Genomic DNA, 26864 nt, shown 5'->3' on the forward strand with positions numbered 1-26864 from the left:
GTGTGTACGTGTGTGCGTGCATGATTTTGCAAACAAAAAGTTTTCTCTTAAATCTTATTACTGTCATACGAAAGTAATAACTTTTAGTTTTAAGATGTATTTTGTTTCAATATCATTTTTTATTTTTTAGATATATCTATTTGAAAAATAGCTGTTTTCCTATGTAATACATAGAAAAGGCATTTTGCATTATTTTAATACTGTATTATGTAGAAAGTATGTATATGTTTTTGTACTTACATAATATAATCAGATCATACTAAACAAAACAAAAAATATAAAATTGAGAAAATATAATATGGTATGCAGATTATAACCACGTTTTAAGATTAATCTTCTTACTATATTATATTTTATTAAATTTATATTATTTTCTAATTTAAATATGATCTAATTATGTTATATGTAAATATAAAGGCATTTACTTTCTACATATGTAGTATTAAAGGATTTTAAACTGAGGACCAAATTGCGATGAGATTATTTTTATCGATTCACTAGACTTAAACACGATTATGATGTATGTATCATCGACACATCACTACATACTATTTATACCAATATTGCACGTACACATATGCATAAATTGTTTAAGACACTAATCTTTGATATTAAATATCTAAATCTAAATCTAAGAACTTGACATTCTTTATTCATGTAATCCATAGTTCAAACCGTTCCTATTTTATACATATAAATACTATATAGAATTTTCATATGAAGCAAATATTGACACAAATTGATAGCTTTAAACGTTATTGTGGACTAGGAGCTGATAAAACAGAAAAATTAAAAAATTTTTTTTCGTTTTCGACCAGTTTAGACTGCGTCTATACTTTTAGGAAGAACCTGAAGACATACAAGAAGTTGATTGATCGAATAGTTTTTGAGTAATCTTGCACACCAATTTCGAAAAAGTGGTTTTGAAAAAAACGCGTTTAAAGTTTTCAGTTTCGCGAAGTGTGTTTTTTGGCAACTTGATTTGTTCTTTTTAGACCTATACAGTAAACCTTCCGCTTCCTCATAAAATTCGTTTTGTTGCGTTAGTTGTAATTTACGAGCCTTTTTTGTGCTGTTAGTCGGTGTCGCTTCTGCTTCGTAACTCATTGTTTGTCGTAGTTGTCGGTGAATACTTTACAATGTTGGCTAGTATCCATTTCCAATAACTGCATTATCTTTACAATGAAAAGAATAACCCTTATTGAAGGTACATGCGACCACAAAGACGCCAGATGGTGGAATTAAATTTTTGAATTTGAATTTTGCGCGTATATTCGCCTAAATTCCCCTAGTTAAAAGATCTTAAAATAAATATCTGCTAACGTGAATATCTCACTAGGAATACTAGAGATCAAAAGGTGGTGGAGCGCAATGGTATAAATGAGCTCCTATCGCGCGCATCGAATACATGCACGACGCGTACCTGTTTTCAAGGCTATAATTACAGAAGTATTTCGAATTTCGAACTCTAAAACTTTATGAATATATTTTCTGAGAATACTATTGATTAAAGAAAAGAAAAATCGAAAATTTGATCCTTTATACCAGGTTTTTCCCTTAATTATGGAAAAGAATTTTTAAATCTGATAAAGTAACACATTAAGACTCTTTCAGGACAATTAACAAGATTATTTTTGACTTGCTTACAAACGATTAGATTACTTACTTTTGCTTATATAGCACGTAGTAGTACGTTATCGAGAGATATAGCGATGTCCATTAATTCCAACGTTATACACCAAAGCTTGAGCATTGCTTACGTCTACAATTTAAATCTGTTTTAATGTGTTACGGCAATCCTGACGCTAATCGGTGATTAACTCAATCATCACGATTGCCAACAAGAGAATTAAACATAGTTTATCTCGAAAGAGGAAGAAAGAGGAGGCGTTCTGATACATTAAGTTACTGTTGATACTTCTGCGAGTTAATCGTTAATTAATTTAATCAGAAATTAGTCAAAGAGGCTCTTCGGATCACATAAAAAAAAACTTAAGACGTAAGATATAAGCAGTAAGCGAATTGTCCAATTACAGTTGAGACTGTAAGACCCATGTTGAGTTCCTTACTGCTTAAGTCTTAAGTTTTTTTTTATGTGCCAAGGAATGCCTTCCAACAAGAGACACAGGCGACACAGTATGCCACAATTTTCAATTTTGTTATTACATAGATATCATTAGATAGATAGTTAATTTACTTTTATCTTTATAAGTAATTAAACTTTATGATTTCTAATAAATAATATTTAATTTTGGATCACAGTATTATGATATCAATGATATGATCAAAACAATAAGTTGTTTCACTTAAGCAAATTCTACTTGATTTCAATTAATCGCCAATGCGGCACCATACATATCACGTGATCTGTTCCCTCTCCGCGAAATGGCTTCACCTCCTATAGTTATTGCTTCGTTCCGTTAGGATGTTATGGAATTTTGATAACAAAATATATTTTACTTTTATAATTCAGTACTTTTATGTATACAAAATAATGTTATAGGTAAGATAATTGCATAAATTATGCATATTACTGCTTTAGTCGCATTAAAATAATTTTAATTAACTTGCGACCGTGACAATATTCCATTCCGTTTTCATTTCACTACATGGGACAAGTAGAGAATTTTCCTATGGAACAGAATTATGAACTCAATTCTCTAGTAAGAAATAATAATAGTAATAATAACAATAATAATAATGATGATAATAATAATAGTAATAATAACAAATTTTACTTGGCGGTCGCTCTTCGTTAAAAAATTATTAACAAGAAAGTTAGCAATATAAATGTGTATTTAACTGTACAACTGAAATTATAATTATAACAAATAACTCAATATTATATTATATATATTATATATATTCTCAGTAATTTGAACGGAGCAAAATGTTTGCAAACTAACATATAGAATATTTTCTAATCAGAGAGGAGGTGAAAGTCGCTTCGCGTGAAAAGTCGAAATCCATGAGCAACAGTACAATTATGAAAGTCGTGCACCCTTTTGCATAGTATAGTAGAAGTAAAACGTTATTTTTTATTAATAATTTTTTAACGTAAAGATCGACCGCCAATCAAAATCTGTCGGAAGTCACTCACTGTCTTGATATCGACAACATATGTCAATGTCAAGATCATCAAAGCTGTTTCCGTTGCTGTCAATATTAACCGTCGATTCCAGCAAAATGCACTTATCGCATGAATAATTTGTTAATTTAAAAGATGTAAAATATTTTGTACGAATGCGCGTGCGTGCGCGCTAAAAATGCCAATGAAAAAATATTTTTAAATGTTATTTTTGCGTAAATATTAAATACTCTTTTTTTTTCTAGGTGGAAGTACGGTATCACGCTGCCCAGTTGTTAGCTCTTACAATTAGTTTACTTCGATTGTTCATATACTACACCACGCGGAAAATTCTTATCAATAAAACAAAGTGTTTCACGAAAGCATTCTTGACGTAATGTAATTAATTTTATTAATTATGAACGAAATATGTAGTAGAATGATGGAAGCTGAGAAAAAAAATGAAAAAAAAAAAAAGAATTTATCACGCGATTTTATTCTTCTTTAACAATAATAATAACAAAAATAAATTCCAAATGATTTTATATGTGTATATCGGTATATTCATACTTTGATTTGTCTTTTATTTGGAAATGGCAAAAGGTTTCGACTGCATGGATGTACTCGATATTAGCACACAAACAATACAACAATGTCCCTTCTTGAGATTTCGTAATTGCTCTCGAGGGAACAATCACGGTATAAATTTTGGAATGAACGAAGATGTACATGTTGTTGTGATCCTTACGTTTATGTCTGAAGGATGCGATACTTTGCACTCTCTCAGGCGACCGGTGTGTTGCCTCCTGACTGACCCTTGCTGCTCCTGATAGAGTCAGCGAGTGTTTGAATATATGTATCATATTCGTATTAATGATAATGATAATTGTGACAGGTACGTAATAAAAATTAGATAAAAATGGAAACAAATATTTATATGTACATACATATACACAATTCTCAGTAATTTGAACGGAGCAAAATGTTTGCAAACTAACATATAGAATATTTTCTAATCAGAGAGGAGGTGAAAGTCGCTTCGCGTGAAAAGTCGAAATCCATGAGCAACAGTACAATTATGAAAGTCGTGCACCCTTTTGCATAGTATAGTAGAAGTAAAACGTTATTTTTTATTAATAATTTTTTAACGTAAAGATCGACCGCCAATCAAAATCTGTCGGAAGTCACTCACTGTCTTGATATCGACAACATATGTCAATGTCAAGATCATCAAAGCTGTTTCCGTTGCTGTCAATATTAACCGTCGATTCCAGCAAAATGCACTTATCGCATGAATAATTTGTTAATTTAAAAGATGTAAAATATTTTGTACGAATGCGCGTGCGTGCGCGCTAAAAATGCCAATGAAAAAATATTTTTAAATGTTATTTTTGCGTAAATATTAAATACTCTTTTTTTTTCTAGGTGGAAGTACGGTATCACGCTGCCCAGTTGTTAGCTCTTACAATTAGTTTACTTCGATTGTTCATATACTACACCACGCGGAAAATTCTTATCAATAAAACAAAGTGTTTCACGAAAGCATTCTTGACGTAATGTAATTAATTTTATTAATTATGAACGAAATATGTAGTAGAATGATGGAAGCTGAGAAAAAAAATGAAAAAAAAAAAAAGAATTTATCACGCGATTTTATTCTTCTTTAACAATAATAATAACAAAAATAAATTCCAAATGATTTTATATGTGTATATCGGTATATTCATACTTTGATTTGTCTTTTATTTGGAAATGGCAAAAGGTTTCCACTGCATGGATGTACTCGATATTAGCACACAAACAATACAACAATGTCCCTTCTTGAGATTTCGTAATTGCTCTCGAGGGAACAATCACGGTATAAATTTTGGAATGAACGAAGATGTACATGTTGTTGTGATCCTTACGTTTATGTCTGAAGGATGCGATACTTTGCACTCTCTCAGGCGACCGGTGTGTTGCCTCCTGACTGACCCTTGCTGCTCCTGATAGAGTCAGCGAGTGTTTGAATATATGTATCATATTCGTATTAATGATAATGATAATTGTGACAGGTACGTAATAAAAATTAGATAAAAATGGAAACAAATATTTATATGTACATACATATACACATACACACACACACACACACACATGCGCGCGCGCGCGTGTATATATATATATGTACACGTATACAATACGATATATTATATACATAAAAAAAGAATATAGTTAATACGAGAAATAAAACAAATCACAGACTCACACGCACGCACATAGGACACACATATACACACGCACACACACACATACACACACGGCACACATAATCACAGAGGCGTACACCAAACTGCGATAAATGAGAATACATATGTAAAACGTATATAGACCATGTGCTGCTAATATAGAGACTGCTGTGACTGAGTGCCCGCGACGAGTTGATAGTGAACAAATCTTTTTTTCGTGAGCATGTAGCGACGACAAGAAACGGCGTACACAAGCACAACAGTTAACAAGTGATAAGATTCAATTCACGCGGACGACGGGGGAGGGATGTGTGCGTGTGCGTGTGTGTGCGTGCGCGTGTGTGTGTGCGCGTGAGAGAGAGAGAGAGAGAGAGAGAGAGAGAGAAATATATATATACGTTGTTTTGTAATAGAAAAAGAGAGAATGAGACGAAAGGAATAATAGAAGTGAGGGGATGAGAGAAGTATGCAATAAAAAGAAAACAAGAAACAGATTTGATTGTACTAAAATAACATCCGCTGCTTATAAATATTAATTATTTGATAGTGATACGTGAGCGGGCAGATATAAGGATCCACTTTCGGAGCTGTGCTTCTATGCTGGCAACTGTAGGGATCATTTTTAAAATTTCTTACCATTGCATAATAATAATAATTAATGATACGAATAATGATAATGTGGTAACAATAAAGAAGAACATAAGTTAAATGACAATGATAAATAAATAATAACACTGTTCAATAAAAAAAAACATTTTTATTTCAATCACCGAAGACTAGTTATTTTTCACAGATTTTAATATGTTTTAAATCTATTTTCATATATAGATTTAACATGTTGAATATAAATGCGCGCGCACATTTATGAAATTACTCCATTACGCCACAATTTTAAAAAGTTTGCAGTTCAGTTCTGCTTTTACGCCTTTCATCACATTATAATAACAATATAAAAAATACTTAAAAAAGTTATATTACAATCAAAATTAAATATGTTGTTAGAATTTTCAGCCCTCAAAAGAATTTTTTAGTGTCAGTTCAGTATTCAGTGTTTATGGTCGTCACGTATTTAAAGATTAGCATTTTCGTCATATTGTATTTTCACGCGTAGAATTAATTTCCGCGCATATAACGAATTTCAATGATTGAACAGAAAGTGAGATAATGCAGTGTAATAAATGCATCATAAAGATACATCTGTAATCGCGGAAAAATTAAAAATTGCGATAAGAAAGTGATTGGACGTGTTTGTGACTCGATGACACAACAGTTTTCAAGAAATCAGTTCTCTCGTTACGACACATTGCTTTTTGATTGATCAGTCATAACGTAATCATAAGTTCTAAGTAAATCGGAAGAGATGGAATTTGGCCATCTTCACTCAATCAGACTACTAACTTATGATTGCCATAAGCCAATTCTATAATGGGCAATAGCAGTAGTGGATTAAGAAGTAGGCGTATAAGAAATCAACAAATCATAGTCGAATGTGAGGAGGATAATTAACTATCATATCGATTTCTACGCCTTAATCCACTACTGCTACTACCCATTGTAGAATGGGCTTTATGATGTACTACAGACGCTTGCTTATAACTATATAGCTTCTGACTTCTAACTTTTGCGACTTATTGTAGAACGCGGCTATAAGAATTAATTATGAATGTCAGGTTTTATTTTAAAATCACTTTGAGTATAATAATATCTTGAGGCGTTGAGTGGTTCGCGCTGCTCGGTGCGATTGACTCACGATTTATAAATCCGAGTTCAATTCCATCTGCGCCCACATACGCGACTTTTTGCGTTTAAAGAGTCGAAAATGGCTCCACCTGGTGGTTAAGAAATCTATGATCATCACCGCCGTTCGGAGCCGGCGTTAAATTGTAAGTTCCAGATATCATTGGATATGGACCCCCCCAAGCTGGAAGTTGAATATTAGGCTAACAACCTAATTATGGAAAAAGAATTCATTTTGTTATAAAAACCTCACGAGAGGTAAGCCTTGTCTTAACTTTAGGATATTGCGCCATCGAATAAATTAAGTAATATCTTAAGATGTTAATACGGTAATAATTGCGGGGGAGGGGGAGGAGTCATGATATCCTAAGATTATATTATACTTAAAACGGTCTTTATATTAAAATACAAGAATTGACTATGAAATACCGACCTAAAAATTCTTTCGAACTTTGAGAGTCCTAACAATATACTTAATTTTGATTGCAATCAAACTTCTGTAATATATTATGTAACTACGTTACATATCGTAGTTATGCTACGACAAAATATGTGAAAATAGCTTTACGCTATTATTTGCAACTTTATATGTAAATTTGTTAAAATTACAGTATGATGGAATTATTTGGAAGCCGGATTTGTACTCAACGTTCAAAACATAAAAAAAAAATGATTAATTCCGTTTTGGTATTTTTTTTTGTCGAACAGTGTAATAGCTAACAAATAAAATATAATAACTAACAGAGATGAGTGACCGCTCGCTCATACATATTTTCGTGAAGATAACCGAGAAGAGAACGCGCGAGAATTGCTATTGTTCACTGTTTTTCAGCGATTATTTTCTGGTGATCTTTCTTATCGAACGTTTCTCACGATTTATATATATGACTTGTGCGTGCTTTTGTGTTATGCTCCGTTCACCTTCGCTACGTAAAACCTTATAAGGAGACAGAGAGTGACATATACATATATAAATATATACATATATATATAATTATTGTAAAATAATGTAATGTGACTTTGAAGACGTAGGTAAGAGTCCAAGAAAAGATTCTTTACGCGTAAATAGATACACATTTATTAAATAATTGTCTAAATTATTTCTATTCTTTCGGCTGTTCTTCACAATATACTAGCTATAAATCATAGATAGGAAATATAAAAAGAATGTTTCATACTTTTTACGTTGCTGCATGTTCTGATGAATTTGTAATCGATCTTGGCAGAAAGCCTGTAATAGTTTTAAATTTGTTAAAAAAAATTTTTACGAGAAAATCAAATTCTGGTTAAATTACGAGAGAATTTATTACTAAAATTAAATTACTGTGGTACATATCTTGTACCTCCTATGATGATTTTTTTTACATTTTACACGTTACGATATAAACGAACAATAATCTTTGTACGTGTGTGTGCGTATGTGTGTAAGTAATGTGAAATACGAAACAGTAATCCTTTGTATATCATTGAAGGTAATATCATTACTTTTAATGATTATATCATCATTCGATTATTCTTTGTTATTAAAAATCACGCATTTATATCGTGATATTGGACGAGTTCAAGACAGCAAAGTGGCTATGCTTGCCGAGCGATCAAATATGATTGATTGGATCTATAAGTAACACAACCAATTATGTTCAATTGCACATCTAGCAGTTAGCAGCTTCCTTTATACTTGAATGCTCCCACTTGAACCCAATCATTATCAGTCTCGCCTTGATTACTTTCGATCTTTTTTTTTGTTTTTTATTAGTTTTTTTTTTTTTTTTTAAATGCGTATTTAGAAGGGCGAGAGTATTACACGGTTCGATTTACGCCGAAGTTATAACGTCGATATTATGAAAGTGGCCAATCACAGTCCTTCCATTCTTCAGAGGAATAGCTATGATTGGCCAGTTTCATAACTTCGGCGTAAAGCGTGCCGTGTAAAGGATCATCTACAATAGGCACGTAATATACGTAACGTAACGTCCGTAATCGTAACCGTAAGAAATCTCCTCCTCCCGTCTACAATGGCAGTCCGTAGCGGTAACGTAACTAACGTAAGGAACTGTACTTGTAAAATACAATTGCGAAGTATTTTAACCTCTTCTATTTAATAAACTTGTTGGAGTTTATATTTTACATAAATCATGGAGATCGATCAACAATCCAGAAAGGCAGCCTTGATAATCCTTAATTTAGCTACAATTGCATTACAATTGTTATAAAGAAAAAAGAAAAAAAAGCAGAAAGAAAGAAAGCATTTGAAAGAAAGCATTTTGAGCCTTTTGTCTGTCTTTGTAGTCTTGACGATTTATCGCATATAAATGAGGACAATTTTCAAATGAATTAAATTTTTATCAGAAAATTCCATTTCGTTCAATATTATTATTACTTATTGCACTTATAATCAATACAATTTAATCTAACCCTCTTTCCGTAATCTCTTTCAACCTAACTTGATCTCTTTCCGTAACCGTAACCAAAAGTTCAAATATTCCAACTTTTACGGTTACGATTACGGACGTTACGTTACGTATATTACGTGCCTATTGTAGATGATCCTTAACAGAGGTCTATGATGTTGAAATGTTTAGATTTTAACTTTAAATAAACTTTTAAAGAATTATATTTCACAACGCTATAAAAAGATATCGATAAGAAAAAAAAGAACAAAGTGGTTCTGAAAATTTAGCTCATGAAAGATCGAGTTCAAAATTTTATTTTATTTAAAAATTTGTCACTTGAGATCATTTAATACTTCGTATAAAATTTGTATGGAATGTCCCAGATTAATTGTGCTTTCAGCTACGATTAAACAAATCTTGAGTGAATTTTTTTTAATTCTTCCTTAAAACTTCAGCTTTTTTTATACTATCTTTTTAGATAAAGCCCATTCTACAATAAGCAGTAGCAGTATATAGTTGATTAAGTAGTAGACGTAAAAATCAGCAATTCATAATCGAATGTGAGGAGGATAATTAACTATTATTGGTCGATTTCTACGCCTACTCCTTAATCCACTACTGCTACTACATTGTAGAATGGGCTTAATGCGTGGTTTACAATGGGCAGTAGTAGTAGTGGATTAAGGACTAGACGTAGAAATCGACCAATGATAGTTAATTGTCCTCCTCACATTCGACTATGATTTGTTGATTTCTACGCCTACTCCTTAATCCACTACTGCTACTGCCCATTGTAGACCATGCATAGGCACATTCAGCGGATTCAACAGTTGAGTGAGCGCTCGCTGTTTTTGGTGTTCTGCTCATCCAATCAGAATTTTAGATTTAGAAGAATGCACCAACAGCAGCAAGCGCTCACTCAACATTGAATTCGCTGGATGCGTCTTTTGACTCGGGGGGGACTACTCGGAATCGAGTCGAGTTAGTAATGTCAGTGTCGAATACACTGTAAGATATCCGATTAATCGTGATGCTCGCGAGGTCGACAATAGAAAATGATATAAATTTACAGAAAACAATACGAACTAATAGAAATTCTATTTTTCTCAATCATTCTCTATCGAATTTGTTTCATCAGGATTGACTGTTGGTGTGGTAGTGACAGATTTCCTAACCTAAGTAACTGAACTGTAACGATATTAATATCTCAAATCGCAAGGCAGAAATGTAGATTTTTTTCAAAGAATTCGCAAGATTCGGTTGTGTCGTACAAAAGTACATCTAATGAGCCTAATTTTTGTTAAATTTTTTGAAGGTGAAATAGAGTTCAACTAAAAGTTATTTTGCTGTGTGTATGTACGACACTTGCACTTAACCGATCTACACAATTCTATATCAGTTCTCGCTCCAATTTAATATTTCTTTTTCGTACGACACTGTCGACGAGATCGACTCGTAATATGTTGTCAAGAAAGAATAAGGATTTGAGAACGATCAAGGAGGGAGTAATTGGCAGATATGTGAAGAAAGAAACGCCACCCGAGATACCAAGTATGTACTTCAAGAATCTGTTTTCCTATTTCTTCTTTTTTTTTTCTCTCTATGTATTCCTTGGTTGCATTCATGTTTGCTACTTGATTTGTTTTTTTTTACAACTGCACTATTATGTTTCTATTGAAAATAACAATAGATGCATTATTAGATGCAGGACAAAAATGCAGGAAAGTTTTTTAGTATAATATACAGCATATAGTGACAAAGGAATAGCTTACATAAATATTTGATTTTCGCAAAAGTATTCCTCAATATTCTTGTCGTTTCTTGTTTAAGTTGTAAAACAATGTGTAAACATTTGATATCGTAACGTATCAATCATAAACATATGATTTTATATAAAGATCGACAAAACAGTAAATATATTACTACAAGGGATAATACAAAATTATTGAGTATAAAAGGAGTTTTAAGTTTGGATTAAATTAAGAAAGATGTTTCTCTTTATGTGTTGCACACTTTTGTCATTAATTATCACTTATTATTATCTTGTAGGTACTTAATTGTAATTGGAAATATAAACAGTTTTTCATTTTCATATACATCTTTTTAGCATACATTATATTTGATATTTGTAATAAAATTAATACAAAATATGTATTTGAATTTGATGAAATATATTTAATTAGACCTACTTCCTTTTTTTTTTTTTTTGAGATAAAATCTTTCACTCTTCCATTCTTTATATATCATCTATCTAACACTATACTTTGCAATGGAAATATCAATTATATAACTCTACTTGTATTTAGTTATCAACGTGTGGACAACAGAGCCAAACAAAAAACTGAGACGGCATAACAATCATCCAGTGATGCCAAATTCTACGGTAAAAAATATATTGTACATAAATGTATCACATATTACGTTACATTATGTAATGTTTTCTAATATAAGTCCATTAAAAAAATAAAAATAAAATTGAAAGTTTACTTATTTCAGTAAATAAGTATTGTTGAGATTTACCACAGTATTAAATTATATAGATAATACTATTTTTTATTATTTCTAAAAGTATTTTTTCGAAGGGTTGGTCACTGAGATAATTTTTGTACAAGGGTTAGGTATTCAGTAGAAATCTAAACAAAATTTTGGATAATCCAAGATAATTTTAGATAAATCTAACAATAAGTAGTATAGAATTGTAGAATATTTATTTTCTGCAGCATATATACAACATCAGGAAGGAAGATTTAATTTAATAAATATTTGTTTTGTAAAATTGCGTTTTTTCTCTTAAACTGTGAAAATCTAAATTCGATATTCTGAAAGATGCTTATCATAGTGGAACTCCGCGTTGATGATGGCGATATCGAATTAGTCGTCGACCTGGCAAAACTGATAGTCACACACACAAATACGATTATTACATATTAAGATTTATCCAAATTGTCTTTACTGAAAAATGAGACGCAACAAAAATAAAAGTGTCATTCTTGCTTATGATGTCACGATTCCAACATGGCCACCGCGACTACTCAGGAGCCTTAAAATGCAATTATGAACAGATCATTAAATATCATTTTCCTTATTAAATTGATAAACAATTTAATAATTTATGATGTTAATAAATATTTTTATAACATTATAAATCTGATATTAATAAGAATTTTAAATGTACCTAATTTATTGCGAAGAATTTTTTACAGATTACCTCAGCCGAGATTTAAAAAATCTTATGAGATTTCTATTATTTAATTAATCCTATAGCATTTCTCTTTAATTATATTTATTCTTATCGGTCTAAAGTAAAGAAAATAACTTTAATGGTAACGTTATAAATATCCCAGTCTTGTTATACAGGTATAAGATAATAATATTTGCGTATATCCTTGTGCAAAGCGTAAATTTTGATTTTAAAAATAAATCTAATTAAAAAAATGATTTACCAATCTTACAATGTAAATTTGTAATTTTTTTTCGACATTAGGTATTTCTTGAAATCTCAAAATATTTATCCATTAGAACATACACTATATACATTTATTAATTTTTTATCGGCGAGTTAAGAAAAAAGTATACGATATATCTCATAATTTCTAAACAGTTGATCAAGAATCATTGAAACATGTAAGAAGACATTTGAAAATGTTGATTTTTATCGATGTTTCTCTCGTATCATAGACCATTTCTCCACAACCTAGTATGGTGCAAAAATTTGGAAATATGAAAACTACCAATAGCGCTGTTGGTCTGGGTAGTTATGAGGGAAAATATACACCAAATAATTCTGTTCCTGACTTAACTCAAAGGTTAGGTAGTAAATTTTACATTAAATATAATTTAATGTAAAATTAATTACGTTAAATATATTTTTACATAATGATACTTTATAATTATGCTGTTAAACAAAATATTTTATAAAAAATGAAACTATGAAATAATTAAAAGAGAACGAAATTTTATTAGGAAACATCACATTTCTCCAATTTTGTACTTTTATTTTCACAATAGATTTGCTGGCCTATCTGTTAATACTACAATGAATGACGGCATGTTTTCAAGGACAGCGACACCCATGTATCATCCTGAACTATCACCTGCAATGTCACATACTTATATCAATCAATATGCTGGATCTGAATACCATCTGGACAGGATCCAAACACCACAGATGCCTTATATGCCTTTTGACGTCGATAGTTACGAAGATTATAATCACTCCATTTATCGTCACAATACTAGGTACAACATCACAAAATCGCTTCATATGAACGGATCTATGCTTTTAATTGTGGCGCCACAAGGTCGTTTGTGTGGCCTTATCTTTATTTTTGTTATATAATAAATTAAGAAGTTGAAATATTCAATTACTTTATTATGTAAGATCTTTAAATGCACATTTATTAAATACAGTTTTATTATTACACACTTATTGTATTATTAGAATATTAGTTGTTGAATTATTACATTGTTAGTGCTCTCAATATTGTCCGATATTTAATAACTTTTATAGTTATATGATAAATTTCCTAACTTTCCCCTGTTTTTTAATAGCGTTTTCGACCCGAGTAGGTTTGCACCAATTTGGGTTGGATAATGTTGTACTATTGATTGATGTTACACTTTCTATCAATAGGACAACGTTATTTATTCAACTCTGATGCAAACTCGCTCGGGCAGAATACAGTATAAATGTAAAGCATTTCTGTTAAATAATGCTAAATTATATTGTTAAAACTGATATGATTTTTTCATTCTATAATTAAACTAAAGAATATAAAAATTATTGGTTATCTTAAGCTCGTTAAAATATACTGTTTCAAGTTTTGATTTTTGGTTGTAGCTATAGTAGATGCTATTCGGAAAGATCGAGTTCTCGGAGTGAGCAGCAGCAGGACGAGTTGCCTTTGCCGCCTGGATGGTCAGTTGACTTCACACTCCGTGGTCGAAAGTACTACATTGATCATAACACCAAGACCACGCACTGGTCGCATCCACTCGAAAAAGAGGGTCTACCCACAGGATGGGAGAGAATTGAGTCTCCTGAGTACGGCGTTTATTACGTCAAGTGAGTGAACTTGGAAGAGGATTCTACAGGCCATCGATATATGTCACGACGAAAATATTTCGCCTTTCTTTCTCAGCCACATCACGCGCCAAGCTCAGTATGAACATCCGTGTTACCCGCATGAGATGCAAGCCGTGCGGGTCGTATCACCACCACGGCATACTCATTTTCACTCTCACAGTGTTTTGGTGCCAGCTAATCCATATCTGAACGAGGAAATACCGCACTGGCTGTACGTGTACAGCAGGGCCTCAATAGCTTTAGATCGTAAGCTGCGTTGGGAATTGTTTCGTTTGCCCGAGTTGGACTGCTTCAATGCTATGCTCACCAGGCTGTACAAGCAAGAACTGGAGGAAGTTGTAATGCGTTATGAGGAATACAGGTGAGAAGTAAAATTTGTGGAAACAATGACGATCTATATTATCTTCAATACATGTACAATCTTGTCTTTCATTTCATAATTTTTGCATCTATAGATCAGCATTATTATGCGAAATGGAACAAAGACTGAAAGAATTGAATCCAGAATCTGGTACTTCTAACGTTGGTGCTATTGCTTTACGAAGATCTCTTCCCTGAGAATAAAAGGGACAAAGGAAGGGAGAAAAAGAGGTAGAGGGGGGGAGGGGAGAGAGACTATACAATCAATTGTTATATATTGTTTCTCTCTTGACTGACTGAGGAAAAGTTCCTTAGAAGCTTTACAATAAAAAAATTACAATAAATGATTAATAACTCTGTATTTTACAAATATGTACATAATGTAAAACTTAACATTTACTTTTTTCATAATACACATTATTGTGCAATACTACACAAAAGAGATTTTTAAAAATAATAATTATTAATTGTGTTAACCAAATTTTACTAGTAATTTTCATTTTTCTCCTCTTTTTCTACCTCAGCAGTCTCGGGCTCGATATCAAAATGATCGGTGAGTGTCAGTCCCGTTACTTGATATACATGCATATTATGAGGTGTATCAGATAAAAGTCCATAAGCCCTTCCTGCGAAAAACAGATGTTCCATCATTCTCTTCAAGAAAATGTCAAAACGAAAAATCAAAAAATAGATTTACTTCGTTTTTCAGGGTCTTCCGGTAGTTTATCGTTCGCAATCGTGTAAAATAGAATGCCAAACAAATTCCATCCTACGAAAGCGTAAATTATCGAGAGTCTATTTCTTAGATTGTGAGCTTCATGCTTGGTTATTTTTTTTTTCATGAACCACCGTTCTAACCATTTTTTAATCATTTTTTAGATTTAGAATGATGCACGTACGTAAAAGTCATATAGTCTATATAAAAGAATAATGGTAAATATAAAGAACCCGCTCCTCTCAAATTTTGATAAAAAATACACTCAATCGACGCGTTTTTGTACGAAATGAATGAATCTAGCAGAAAAAGTGTCGCTCTGCCTCGCGAACTGAGCGTTAAAGCAGGTTAAAGTTGAGGATTATTCAGGTTAGAAAATCTGTCAGCCACGAAATACTACGCTACGAGTATATGCTGCGATTTATATTTTCATGTTCTATGGTCATATGCGCATGCGTTTTAGGTATACAAAAAAATCAGTGCTTTAAAAATACAAAAATACTATTTCAAAAACACAAAGGCCCGTATTCAGTGTGGCAAATTTAAAGGGAAATTTAAAGGATATAAGGATGTAAGAATTAGACGGGTGGTCATTAATAAATATTGTACCAAAATATAAGGAATGATTAACGTATTACACTGTAAAAAATAAAATGTTAATTTTAACTCAAAGGCAAATAGTGGATTTTCTGAGACATGCAATACGCTCGAGACCACGCTGCGTTCTTATAAAGCAATATAGCTCCATTTTGTAGAAGTTACAATTAATTTTTTTAACGATTCAATTGCCAAAGAGCTTCTATCAGCTTCTATTGGTGCTATCTTTGTTGTTCCTAACTGTCGCTTTGCCACACGGCGTCGCCAGTGTCGCCACAGATCTTGACTACCAACGTGAAGTTGGCGTTAGCAGTCCATGTCACAGTTCCATGTGTTTATAGTCAAAGGCATCTATAGCCTCGTGCACGTCAGTGCACGTACGGATTACGGAACCGCACTAATCGCAGTATACTCGGGTATACTGCGGTAGACAGAATGGCGGTTGGTTCAACGAAGGTGGTTCAGGTGACAAACATCGCGCCCCAGGCAACTAAGGACCAAATGCAGACGCTTTTCGGATATCTAGGCAAAATCGAGGATATCAGATTATATCCAACGATTAGGGATGTCGCCGTACCAGTGCAGTCACGGATATGCTACATCAAGTTTCATGATCAGGGCTGCGTTGCTGTGGCACAGCACATGACCAATACTGTTTTTATTGATCGTGCATTGATAGTAATCCCATATCAAAATGGAGATATTCCGGATGAGCAGCGTGCCTTGGAGTTAACCAACAATGGCACAGTTGTACCAGGTAAGAATATGGTACAGACTCGTGCTGCGTTCCAAAACGTTCTCTCCCAGGAAGATTTTACCCTATATGCTATAGTATTTGTGTACTATATATCTCAAGTAAAATTTTCTTCGAGAGGATATTTTGGAATGTACTCTAGGTCTATAATAGATATAATAAATGCTTAGATTTAATCCATAATAAATATAAGCTTTTATTATTTTTTTGTTCTAATTGTAAATACTAAACTGCGATTCTATATTATAATTTTATTATATTAATATCTATTTATTTCATTATCCTATTTAAATAGATAGATGTAGAATAAAGATTTTAATTTAATACCTATATATTATTTTATTTTAATTTTATTAATATTATTTTGTTTATGCTATTACGCTGAAATATACAGATAAAATATACAATCGGCTACATATAAGCTTTTATATTGTAAAAACTACTAAATTTAAGGTGATATATATATATATATATATCTCGTCTTCTTCTCCCTAAAGAAGTTAGTCATAGTTTAAGTAAGACTTACAGACAATTTACGTGCTATTGCATGAACATAGTCATAGTGCCATAGAATCTTAGGATGATGTCCAATGAACTAAAATTTGCAGCAGAATAGAACACCATGATTAATCACATCTCTGCAATTATTATTTTGTTTTCTTTTCTGCGGTTTAATTAGTCTGGTTGTTCTGTTAAATTTTTTTGTTTATAGGACATCAGCCTTATGCTATTTTATGTCAGAGTCTTATGTTACTTCACGTATAGTCATTCCTAAGATATAACATAAAGCAACACACAAAGAGAAACAAGCACAAATTTTTTACTTCTCTGTAAGTTATGTTCTTTTTTGTGTGGGTCTTTAAATTTACACCTTGTATGCAGATTTAAAAGAGAAAACTTTCTTTTTCTTAATTTCCACAAAACATTTTATCCTTTTTTAATATAAATCTCATTTTTAAATTCTTTCAGGCCTCTATCCATCAGAACCAAAGTTGCCACCGAACGTTGTGAATGCTATTGAGGGTATTCCTCCAAATCATGTGATTACTACGATGGATCCCAAGCTAGAGGCGAATAGCCTGCCATCCTATCCGCATCTACCGGGTCATCTAGACAGCAGACGTATCGAAGAGATTCGTCGGACACTTGTAGTGGCAAATTTGGATACATCGGTGAGCCCCGAGCAACTGCTGGATTTCTTCAGCAACAACAATATAGAGATCAAGTATCTGCGTATGTGCAGTAGGGACTCAGACGTTGAGCATTATGCGCTGGTGGAGCTATCTGAACAGGCCACTGTGATTGCTGCGTTGCTGTTGAATGGAAAGCAGCTGGCAGACCGATCGATCAAATTGTACCACTCGATGCAGGCAATCGCTAAACCAGAGGCAAAGAGCAACGAGGCTGCACAGAAGGAAATTGAAGAAGCAATGTCGCGGGTAAAGGAAGCACACAATCTCATCTCCGCGGCAATTGATCCGATGATCGGGATGCTCTCCAAGGATAAGCGAAGCAGAAGTGGCTCACGCAGCCGTAAGTCTCGTTCGCGATCCCGCGGACGTAGTCGACGCTCGAGATCACGTAAGCGTTCGCGATCACGACATCGACGCTCGCGATCTCGTCATCGACGTCGATCGCGCTCCCGCTCCAAACGGTCTCGATCGAAGGATCGCAGGCGCAACTCTCCATCGAGACGACGCAGCAACTCACGTAGTCGTCACCGTTCGCGTAGCAGATCAAGGAGATCAAGGTATAGACTATAGCTAAACAGTCTTCTGTCTTGGTCAATTTTCAGAGTTGTATACATATATTGAATTCTGCTTATATATTTAACTTATCAATTCTAGAAAAATATAAATCATATTTAAAAAAATATTTCAGTATGACAAAAAAGAATTCAAGATACGAATAAAAACTCCATCTTTAAAGTATTCTTAGATGACCTAAAAAAGCAGTGCTTCGTTCAAAACAATTGGTCAAGAGAATCTTTAAAGAGATTAGTATATTTTTAATACATATGTATATGAATACATGTATTAACTATTTATCTTTGTTAAAGGTCACGTCGATCACCATCTAGGTCGAAAGAGCGGAAGAAAAGATCACCACGTCGACGCAGTCGTTCACGTTCACGAAGCAAGGGTTCTACATCCAGATCTAGGCGGTCACGTTCAAAATCCAAGTCCAGATCGTCCAAATCTAAATATTCCTTGGACAAGACTAAAGATAAAGATCGAGAAAGGCGCAGCAAGGATAAATCAGACAACGGTAAGAGAAGCGATAGCGATCGAGAGAGGCCCGAGAAGGAGAGCAGTAGAAGCGAAAAGAAATCTAGTAAGGAAAAACGATTGAGCGACAAATCTGATTCTAAACAATCGGACGACAAAAGTAGATCCGCATTGGAGAATAACGACAGCAAGGAGAAAGCAATGGATTCAGAAAATTAGACAACAGCTCCATTTATTACTGATATATTTTCTAAGTATCGTGAAATTCAACAAACTACCTGTCTTTATCGCTAATGTATTGATATAACAAATATATGGATACAGCATTTTTCGAAGGAACAATTCGTATGTATTGATGATCGAAATGTATTACAGATTCAGTTAATTTTTACAAACGGATTTTTTTCATCTTTTTTGGAATCGGCGGCTTGATCTCTTCCTTATCCTCTTCTTCCTTTTCGTTGCACATTTCTATTTTAAACGTATTCTTAGATGACCTAAAAAAGTAATGCTTCGTTCAAAACAATTGGCCAAGAGAATCTTTAATCGTTTATACATATTAGGGTAGTATCGCTATGTTTGTCTTAGCGCCGAGACACTACTGTGTTTCCTGATATTAAACTTATTTTGTTTGTGAAGAAAATGAGGAAATATGAACGGTAACAATAAACTAAATAAAAAAAGAATTATTAAACAGGATCATATATTTCGATATATGTTTGTAATCGATTATAGAAATTCAACGTGCCCTTGTTAATTTAACATGTTTTATATTACGTATATCATCAATGCTATACGTTAAAATACGTCCAGCCTATCGAACTGAACCTTGTGCTGCGAGTATATCGGTAAACATTTGTTATGTATCTTGGTAAAAAACAATGAAAGCTAACCGAAATACTCGCAGCTAAAGTTTCGGTTCAAAAGTCTGGACCTACTTTTCATTCAGAAATTCTTCATTCAGGCTGCATATTTTACAAAGAGTATATGATATGATGCTTACTTTATATATGTACATGGCTGTTCTGTACGCGGGGATAGCTCGACAAGAAACATATTAACTGATTTGATTTACTACAATATATTAACAGTATTTCGCACTTTTGCTCAAGATTATGTGTATAAAAATAGATAAGCAATTAAATAAAAATATGATAACATAAATTACTATAAATTACGGTTAAAATGTATTCCCTTCAAAAATAATTTATAATTATTGCTTATAGGATTTGTTTAAGCAAACGATATACCTTGCAGTATCATCCTGGTTTTTGTAAGTAGTCACATCGTGATATATTTCCATCTTCATGGGAACTGGCGCACGGAAAAGTGATTTTTGTGCGTTTTTTATGGTTGATCGTCTCTTCAATACCATCTGCAATCGATATTTTTTTATTAATTTGTCAATTCTTTTGTATGTACAAGATCCTTTATTAAATTTAAACAAAAGTATGTAGCGCTACTTTAGTTGCATTATGCCATCGTAACATCAGGGTATCGATCATGTAACTTTTCCTAGGGCGAAAACGTGAACATTTTTTTGTATGTGTGTACATGTATATACATACATTCATAAAAGTTTTCACGTTTCCGCTCTAGAGAAAAGGTTACATGATTGATATCCAGAGAAATGATATATTAATTTTTATTACCATTTAGTATCATTTGTATATAAAGACAATTTGGATAAAATAAAATGATAAGATCGTTTTAAAACAAATGTAAATAATAATAAACAAAAACTATTCTTATTCCTCTTAACAGTCAGCAAATAATTATAAAAAAGGCACGTGAAGTGCTTTTATTCAATGCGTATGCCTAGCCTATTTTTACACAGCTTTTTATCACTTTTTACGATTGTTTATTTACTGTTAGGGGGAATAAAGATCCCAGGTAGTAAGCTGTAATTATTTTGACATCAATAGTTCATCATTGTTAATTATTGACGTCATGTAATTTATTTAAGATATAATAGTGATAACGTCATTGGGTGTATCCAGAAGCGACGATCGCTCACTAAGCGCTCACACCTTCACGGCCTTAAAAAAATAATAAACACTAATAAGGAAGGAATATAATATTAAAGATTATCTATAACGAATAAGATATTCTACATTACCAATATTATAATAAATAAACATATTAATTCCTTTCTTGCTCAGTGAGCGATCATTGCTCCTTGTGGTTGCACTTATTTATTTATGACATATTTACAACGTATTTACAACGTTATACTTATTGACGTCAGATAAATGATTAGTTGACAACGTACTAATAATGTTATTAGTGATGACATGAAAATAATGACGTATTTTTTTTACATCAATTTATATGATTTTATACGAATGTGACAAATCCACGTTGTTTTTACGATAATAGAACGTCAGATGTGTTAAGAATGATTAATTAGTTACGTCAAATAAATGATATCTTGCTACTTTGGACAGTTTTCGTCTATTTTTAGAATTGTTTTAAAGCGATTTTATTTCGTTTTATCCAAATTGTCTTTATTTACAAGTGACACGTAACAAAAATTAACGTGTTATTTCTAACGAGAAATCTGACATCACTATTCAGTATGATTGTGGTGACTACTCAGAGTTTTAGGAATCTGCTTTTTACTGCGATATACGTGGCGTGATTATTTTTAACAAATTTATGAGCAGTCAAAGGCAAAATATTTGTTTTGTTTTTAATCCGTGATAACTCAAACAAAATACTTTAGAACATTTGTGAAAAATAATTTTGTATGGAAAACTGAGCTTTCATATATGTTAGAAAGTAAAAAAATTTCGCATTTTTTTTAGCACATAACAGAGCTACAAAGAAGAAAATTTTCCAGCTCGTAGTCTTCTATATATAAAAATTATTGAATTCATAGAAACTTAAAAGATATACCTTTTAAAAGTAAAGATTTAAAGGAAAAAAAGAATTTTAAATTTTATTTCTATAATATCCCTCACCATGCTCGTGTTTCTGTTTTGTGAAAAGGGCGAAGTCATTTCTATCATGTCATTCATATGTATCTTTCTACGTAGCATGTCGTCCATTTGACAGCTTCCTATCAATTAAAACAAACATTAAAAATGTCCTAGAAGTGAAATGTTTTTTTAACGCTCCTATAGAAGTTATATTATAAGATATAATTTTTTTTACTTACGCATTATACATTCGTCGTACTGGCCGAGGGGGTCTATTTGTAAAAACGTAGATAGCGTATTAGGATAACGCAAGTCCATATATATCATGATAATCGCCAAAAGAACGCAAAGTAATCCTAAAAAGATACATTGAAGATAACGCTGATGTTAAATATTATTGAATATTATCAATATATTGTTACTGATACTGAAACCGGTAGAGGTCTAGAAATATTCTTGAAACCGAGCTGATCAACCGTTCACCCCGTAAGTAAGTAAATTTTCTTTATTTCATCTTTAATCCAGCTCAAGAGATCATCTATTTTAATTAACAAAACGCGGGTAACAAACCAGACTTTTCCGACGATCTTCTTCATCCACGAGTTACTTAAACAGTAAATCACTTCAAGTGATTCATGGTTCTAACATCCACAGATTCCCCAAGTTCGAAACTGCTTTTCGCAGTAATTAAAGAGATAATTTTACATTATGAATCTGATTAATTTAAATAACAATTAATTACCGCATCCTAACGTCATCCAGAAATGCAAGCCCAACGTCATTCTAATGTCACCGTCATTAAAAGGAATCACAAGTGGAATTGGATTGTGTATGCATATCCAGACGAGACAAGTTAACAATTGTAAACCACCGATCAATCCAGTCAAATAGGCAGTATATCGACTCACTGACTGCAAGAATATGTTAGCAAGTATCCAGCAAGCAAAGGCGGTCCTGCGAATCAAAATTAAAAAGTTCAGAATTTTTACATACATATAACAAACATATTTATTATAAGAAAGTTATAAGTGTTATTTTTTTTACAGATTCAAGATTATTCCTCAGAAGATTTTTCGGAGGACTGTGATTAGGTCTTTCATGACTAATTGTATTCTATTGGATGATCAAAAAGTCGTTTTTGCGTATATTAAATATAAAATATAACAAAGAAGCAACAAAATCACAACAAGATTACAAATGTGTAAAAAAAACTTAAAATTGGTATTTTAAGTTTTTTTTACACATTTGTAATATTGTTGTGATATAAAGGAAATGTAGAAGTAATTTTTAACCATCAGAAGGTCGTAACGCAGGTTGCCGCGTATCTCAGAGATACAATCTTTAGGAGGTATTACAGGGTTATTCTTTGCTGTATATATAGACGATTAGAATCTTGATGACACTCATACAACAGCTATTGTTTATCTAATAGGTTTATCTAATAGATTATAGTGTACGTCGCTACTTATAAAGATATTTAAAAATACGTTTTGTATGTATTTCTCAGATATACCACGATCTCTCGAGGGTTAAAAATTAATAACAACCATCTTATAATTTTGAATTATATCAGTGATCTAACCATACGAATAACGAATACAAATTATTACTATCTTCTGCATTTTTTTGTCTTCTATACTAACCACAACAAGATGTGACAATACCATCCAGCGGTTCGATAAAATCTCCCAAATCGAATGCCTTCCCCATCAATAATGAAATATTCAGCGATCCATAAGATAGGAATGGGCAAACCTCGTCGTTGGCCTTCACGGAAAGTTCTTTGCAACAGTCCAGCTACAGGATCATAAAGGGAAAAGTATTTGGTACTTTTATTACTTGAAACAATTATAAATTTATAGTTGACTCAAAAAATTATTATAAATTATAGTACTTGCAATCATCTTTTTCTTTCAATAAAGATCATTGACATAATTTAAACGCTTTAATAAAGCGTAATATTAATTCATAGTGATTCACCATAGGGTCCAAAACCGATTCTGCCTTGGTCCCACATCCAGGAAAATCTCTCGTTATAATCGATTATTTCTTCTTTAAGTGGTGTGTCTTCTTCTGATTTGGCTAGAAAAGAAATTCTTTAGTATACGATAAAAAATCTTTTCAAGTCTTCAAGTTTTTACTTATATTGCAAAATCGAATTGTAAAAAATGAGCGAATTAAAATAAAACCTTCATTCTTATTTTACAGAATCATAGATCGTATCTATCTTTGACAGAAAATTGTTTTAAACGAAAAAGAAATTATTGTAAGGAATATAAGAAATATGTATAATGTTATTGCGTATGGTATGTATAATATCAATATGACACAAACGCTGCGTTCCACTTAACATTTGCAAAACGTTTACGAGCATCATTTTTCCTTGTTTGACATTTGATAAACAACAAGGATGAAATAATATTATAGCTTATTATTATAAAATATGTAAACTATATACTTTTTCGAAATTTAATTTTCTAAAAGTATTACTTTAAATGAAGTGTTATTTTTCACTGTTATCTTTAAAAGTTTCATAACTAATTCAAACCTCAAAGGTTTATTAAATATAATACTTTTGAAATAGATTAAACTTTTTTATATGGATATTATGATAAAATATTAAAAATTTCTTAAAATCAGTTTTTTAATTAACTTCTTATTCGTCTATCTTTCACAGGACATATATATACTGATTTATTCAATATTTACATCCAATGAGTTTTTGTATTATAGATATATACATTACAATATATATACATATGTATATATACACACACAAATACATATATATATATTCATTCAGATACAATATCCCATTCACTTAAATTACCTTTTAGTGTGATATTCACTGATCTTAGACCTATCTTCACTGCTATGTGAGCATCGATCTTCTGACCTACGTTGACTCGATAAGGCGTTTTACTCCTTGTACTACCGTATTCCCATTCTTGACCGAAGTTTTCTACTGCAAATTAATATTCGATGTACAAATGAATTTTAAAATATACATATATGATAACATAGAACAAGTACAGAAAAAATTTATTTTAAAATATTTACTCATTAACAAACATCCAATGATGATACTGAAGACAACTTTTGTAGTTATGTAGATGCTCTGTGCAAAATGTGGAAATTATTTCATTAGCATAAGACAAAATACTTGGTACAAAAAGTTATTTATGAGAAATTCAATATATAATATGAATAAAACAAGTTGAGGGATCAAAAAGTCATTTAGTTATTTAATAGACAGCACACATATATACACAATATTTATATAATATTTACAAATAAAATATTTATAAATATGTTTATAAGACATATTCTCGGACTTATTTTAAATATCTTTGTAATATATATATTTGGTTTTAGATTGCACATATTATAAAAATTCATTATAAATATTATGAAACATTTACAGTAAATGTTACGAAAATACTAATAATAAAACATTAGAATTCAAGTAAAAAAATATTTACTAGAGAGAGATATTTATCATAAATATATTACAATGTATAAAATATTTAGTTTTTTTAATAATATTCCGAATAAAGTTTTATATAAAATATGTATAAAATATTTATATAACATTTAAAAAAAGATTAATAATAAATATGTATTATTTAGCATAAATATGCTATACATTAGTAGAGCAAGGTATTATTTTGAATTGGAGTTTTTACTGTGTTTTTACTTACTTGCCTCTTTTGATAACTTGGTATGATGCTAATGTAGGCGATTGAGATGATGACGGAAATAGTAATTAGTACAGTTTCGGTTACATCTACTGTCACCGAAGTATGTTGCGCAGAGTATTGCGAGGGAAAACCCTCGGATCGTCCAAATTGAAACCCCATAAATGTACCTTCTTTTTACCGACGTGAATAATAATATAAGATAATAATATTTTCTTAGGTTCAGAAAAAATCGCGGTAAGGACGCGTTTCTGATTCAGATCAACCAACAGACTAGTATTCGAATGACAAATCTTATGATATTGCGGTTTTATCTGATTTCCTTTTCCGGTTGTTTTTGTGCTGATGACTGCGGAGGACTAAAGGTTTAGCTTTATCGTTAAACTTCGCCGCATAGTCACGCAAATCGCTATTCCAATGCTATTATAATGATCTATAGGGAATAGAAGTATAATAACGATATATATTTAACGTTTATAGATATAATATATAACTTTTTTCTTTTTAAGAGAATAAAAAAGGTGTATATAAAAAAAGTCGAGAAGGGCTCCTTTTTCTCTTCGTTCGTAAGTATTGCAAACTGTATAAGAAAATAAACAAAATGTTAAAATTAGTAATTATACAATAAGAAGAGCTAGGAGAGCCAAAAACAATTTAGTTTAATTAAATAATAGACTATTTACATATAGACGTTTCGACACGAATTAGGTCATTATTTAATACAATTAAAAAAAATCGGTAAATCTTAAAAGTATACAATAAAACTTTATGCGCAGTTTTATATGATGTTGCATCGTTATAATATTATAAAATCCATAGTCCTATTGACGAAAATTGATACAGAGCCGAATATAATTCTGAAATCTGATAATAAATATTGAACAATAATAAGTTAATGAAAATTTAACACATTCGCGCAATACGTTATCAATCATATAGTAGTTTACAAATCAATAATTATTAATTTACAAATATAAATATGATCAATATATTCTATCAATAAATAAATATATTAAATATATATACAGAGTATCCTATTTTAAATAATACATTAAAATTTCTCGAAAACTATGGTAGATA

At 31.7% G+C, this 26864-nt stretch overlaps 5 protein-coding genes across 5 annotated transcripts in view; 3 read left to right on the plus strand and 2 right to left on the minus strand.

Annotated features, from left to right (window-relative positions):
• Positions 1-3552, plus strand: part of wdb (serine/threonine-protein phosphatase regulatory subunit widerborst) — a 28149-nt gene extending 24597 nt beyond the window's left edge. Inside the window, exon 9 of the mRNA XM_018550412.1 lies at positions 3334-3552. The gene's annotated coding sequence lies outside the window, so the exon portion shown is untranslated. The remainder of the gene's footprint in view (positions 1-3333) is intronic.
• Positions 3553-10749: 7197 nt separating this feature from the next.
• Positions 10750-15162, plus strand: LOC108782098 (scaffold protein salvador). The gene is made up of 7 exons (XM_018550264.1): positions 10750-10976; positions 11732-11808; positions 13104-13231; positions 13434-13664; positions 14266-14490; positions 14567-14872; positions 14967-15162. The coding sequence occupies exons 1-7, from the start codon at positions 10886-10888 to the stop codon at positions 15067-15069; spliced, it is 1161 nt and encodes a 386-aa protein (XP_018405766.1). The 5' UTR covers positions 10750-10885; the 3' UTR covers positions 15070-15162.
• Positions 15163-15317: 155 nt separating this feature from the next.
• LOC108782100 (uncharacterized) lies at positions 15318-15950 on the minus strand. Its single transcript, XM_018550265.1, has 2 exons — positions 15569-15950; positions 15318-15497 (listed from the first exon to the last, which is right to left on the minus strand). The coding sequence occupies exons 1-2, from the start codon at positions 15741-15743 to the stop codon at positions 15358-15360; spliced, it is 315 nt and encodes a 104-aa protein (XP_018405767.1). The 5' UTR covers positions 15744-15950; the 3' UTR covers positions 15318-15357.
• Positions 15951-16603: 653 nt separating this feature from the next.
• Srp54 (splicing regulatory protein 54) lies at positions 16604-19499 on the plus strand. Its single transcript, XM_018550285.1, has 3 exons — positions 16604-16940; positions 17907-18687; positions 18997-19499. The coding sequence occupies exons 1-3, from the start codon at positions 16619-16621 to the stop codon at positions 19382-19384; spliced, it is 1491 nt and encodes a 496-aa protein (XP_018405787.1). The 5' UTR covers positions 16604-16618; the 3' UTR covers positions 19385-19499.
• A 54-nt stretch (positions 19500-19553) lies between these two features.
• On the minus strand, positions 19554-25946 carry LOC108782039 (dual oxidase maturation factor 1). The gene is made up of 10 exons (XM_018550189.1): positions 25788-25946; positions 25147-25204; positions 24917-25051; positions 24067-24168; positions 23730-23883; positions 22829-23040; positions 22326-22442; positions 22129-22226; positions 20416-20540; positions 19554-19662 (listed from the first exon to the last, which is right to left on the minus strand). Exons 1-10 carry the CDS (start codon positions 25944-25946, stop codon positions 19554-19556), a joined length of 1269 nt encoding a protein of 422 aa, XP_018405691.1.
• Between the last annotated feature and the right edge of the window lie 918 nt (positions 25947-26864).

Source organism: Cyphomyrmex costatus, unplaced genomic scaffold (assembly GCF_001594065.2).
Source record: "Cyphomyrmex costatus isolate MS0001 unplaced genomic scaffold, Ccosl1.0 scaffold97, whole genome shotgun sequence".
In the NCBI taxonomy this organism is placed as follows: Eukaryota; Metazoa; Arthropoda; class Insecta; order Hymenoptera; family Formicidae; genus Cyphomyrmex; species Cyphomyrmex costatus.

Excerpts from the sequence above, each read along its gene's own strand:
- LOC108782098 (XM_018550264.1), top strand. The coding sequence starts at position 10,886 with ATGTTGTCAAGAAAGAATAAGGATTTGAGAACGATCAAGGAGGGAGTA. Across the intron at positions 13,665-14,265 it reads ATTTATCGTCACAATACTAG|CTATAGTAGATGCTATTCGG; the intron begins GTACAACATCAC and ends TTTTGGTTGTAG. Across the intron at positions 14,873-14,966 it reads ATGCGTTATGAGGAATACAG|ATCAGCATTATTATGCGAAA; the intron begins GTGAGAAGTAAA and ends TTGCATCTATAG.
- LOC108782100 (XM_018550265.1), bottom strand. The coding sequence starts at position 15,743 with ATGATTAAAAAATGGTTAGAACGGTGGTTCATGAAAAAAAAAATAACC. Across the intron at positions 15,498-15,568 it reads GGAAGACCCTGAAAAACGAA|GAAGGGCTTATGGACTTTTA; the intron begins GTAAATCTATTT and ends TGTTTTTCGCAG.
- Srp54 (XM_018550285.1), top strand. The coding sequence starts at position 16,619 with ATGGCGGTTGGTTCAACGAAGGTGGTTCAGGTGACAAACATCGCGCCC. Across the intron at positions 16,941-17,906 it reads CAATGGCACAGTTGTACCAG|GCCTCTATCCATCAGAACCA; the intron begins GTAAGAATATGG and ends AAATTCTTTCAG. Across the intron at positions 18,688-18,996 it reads AGCAGATCAAGGAGATCAAG|GTCACGTCGATCACCATCTA; the intron begins GTATAGACTATA and ends TCTTTGTTAAAG.
- LOC108782039 (XM_018550189.1), bottom strand. The coding sequence starts at position 25,946 with ATGGGGTTTCAATTTGGACGATCCGAGGGTTTTCCCTCGCAATACTCT. Across the intron at positions 23,041-23,729 it reads TATTGTCACATCTTGTTGTG|GACCGCCTTTGCTTGCTGGA; the intron begins GTTAGTATAGAA and ends TTTGATTCGCAG. Across the intron at positions 22,443-22,828 it reads CTGGATGACGTTAGGATGCG|GATTACTTTGCGTTCTTTTG; the intron begins GTAATTAATTGT and ends GTATCTTTTTAG.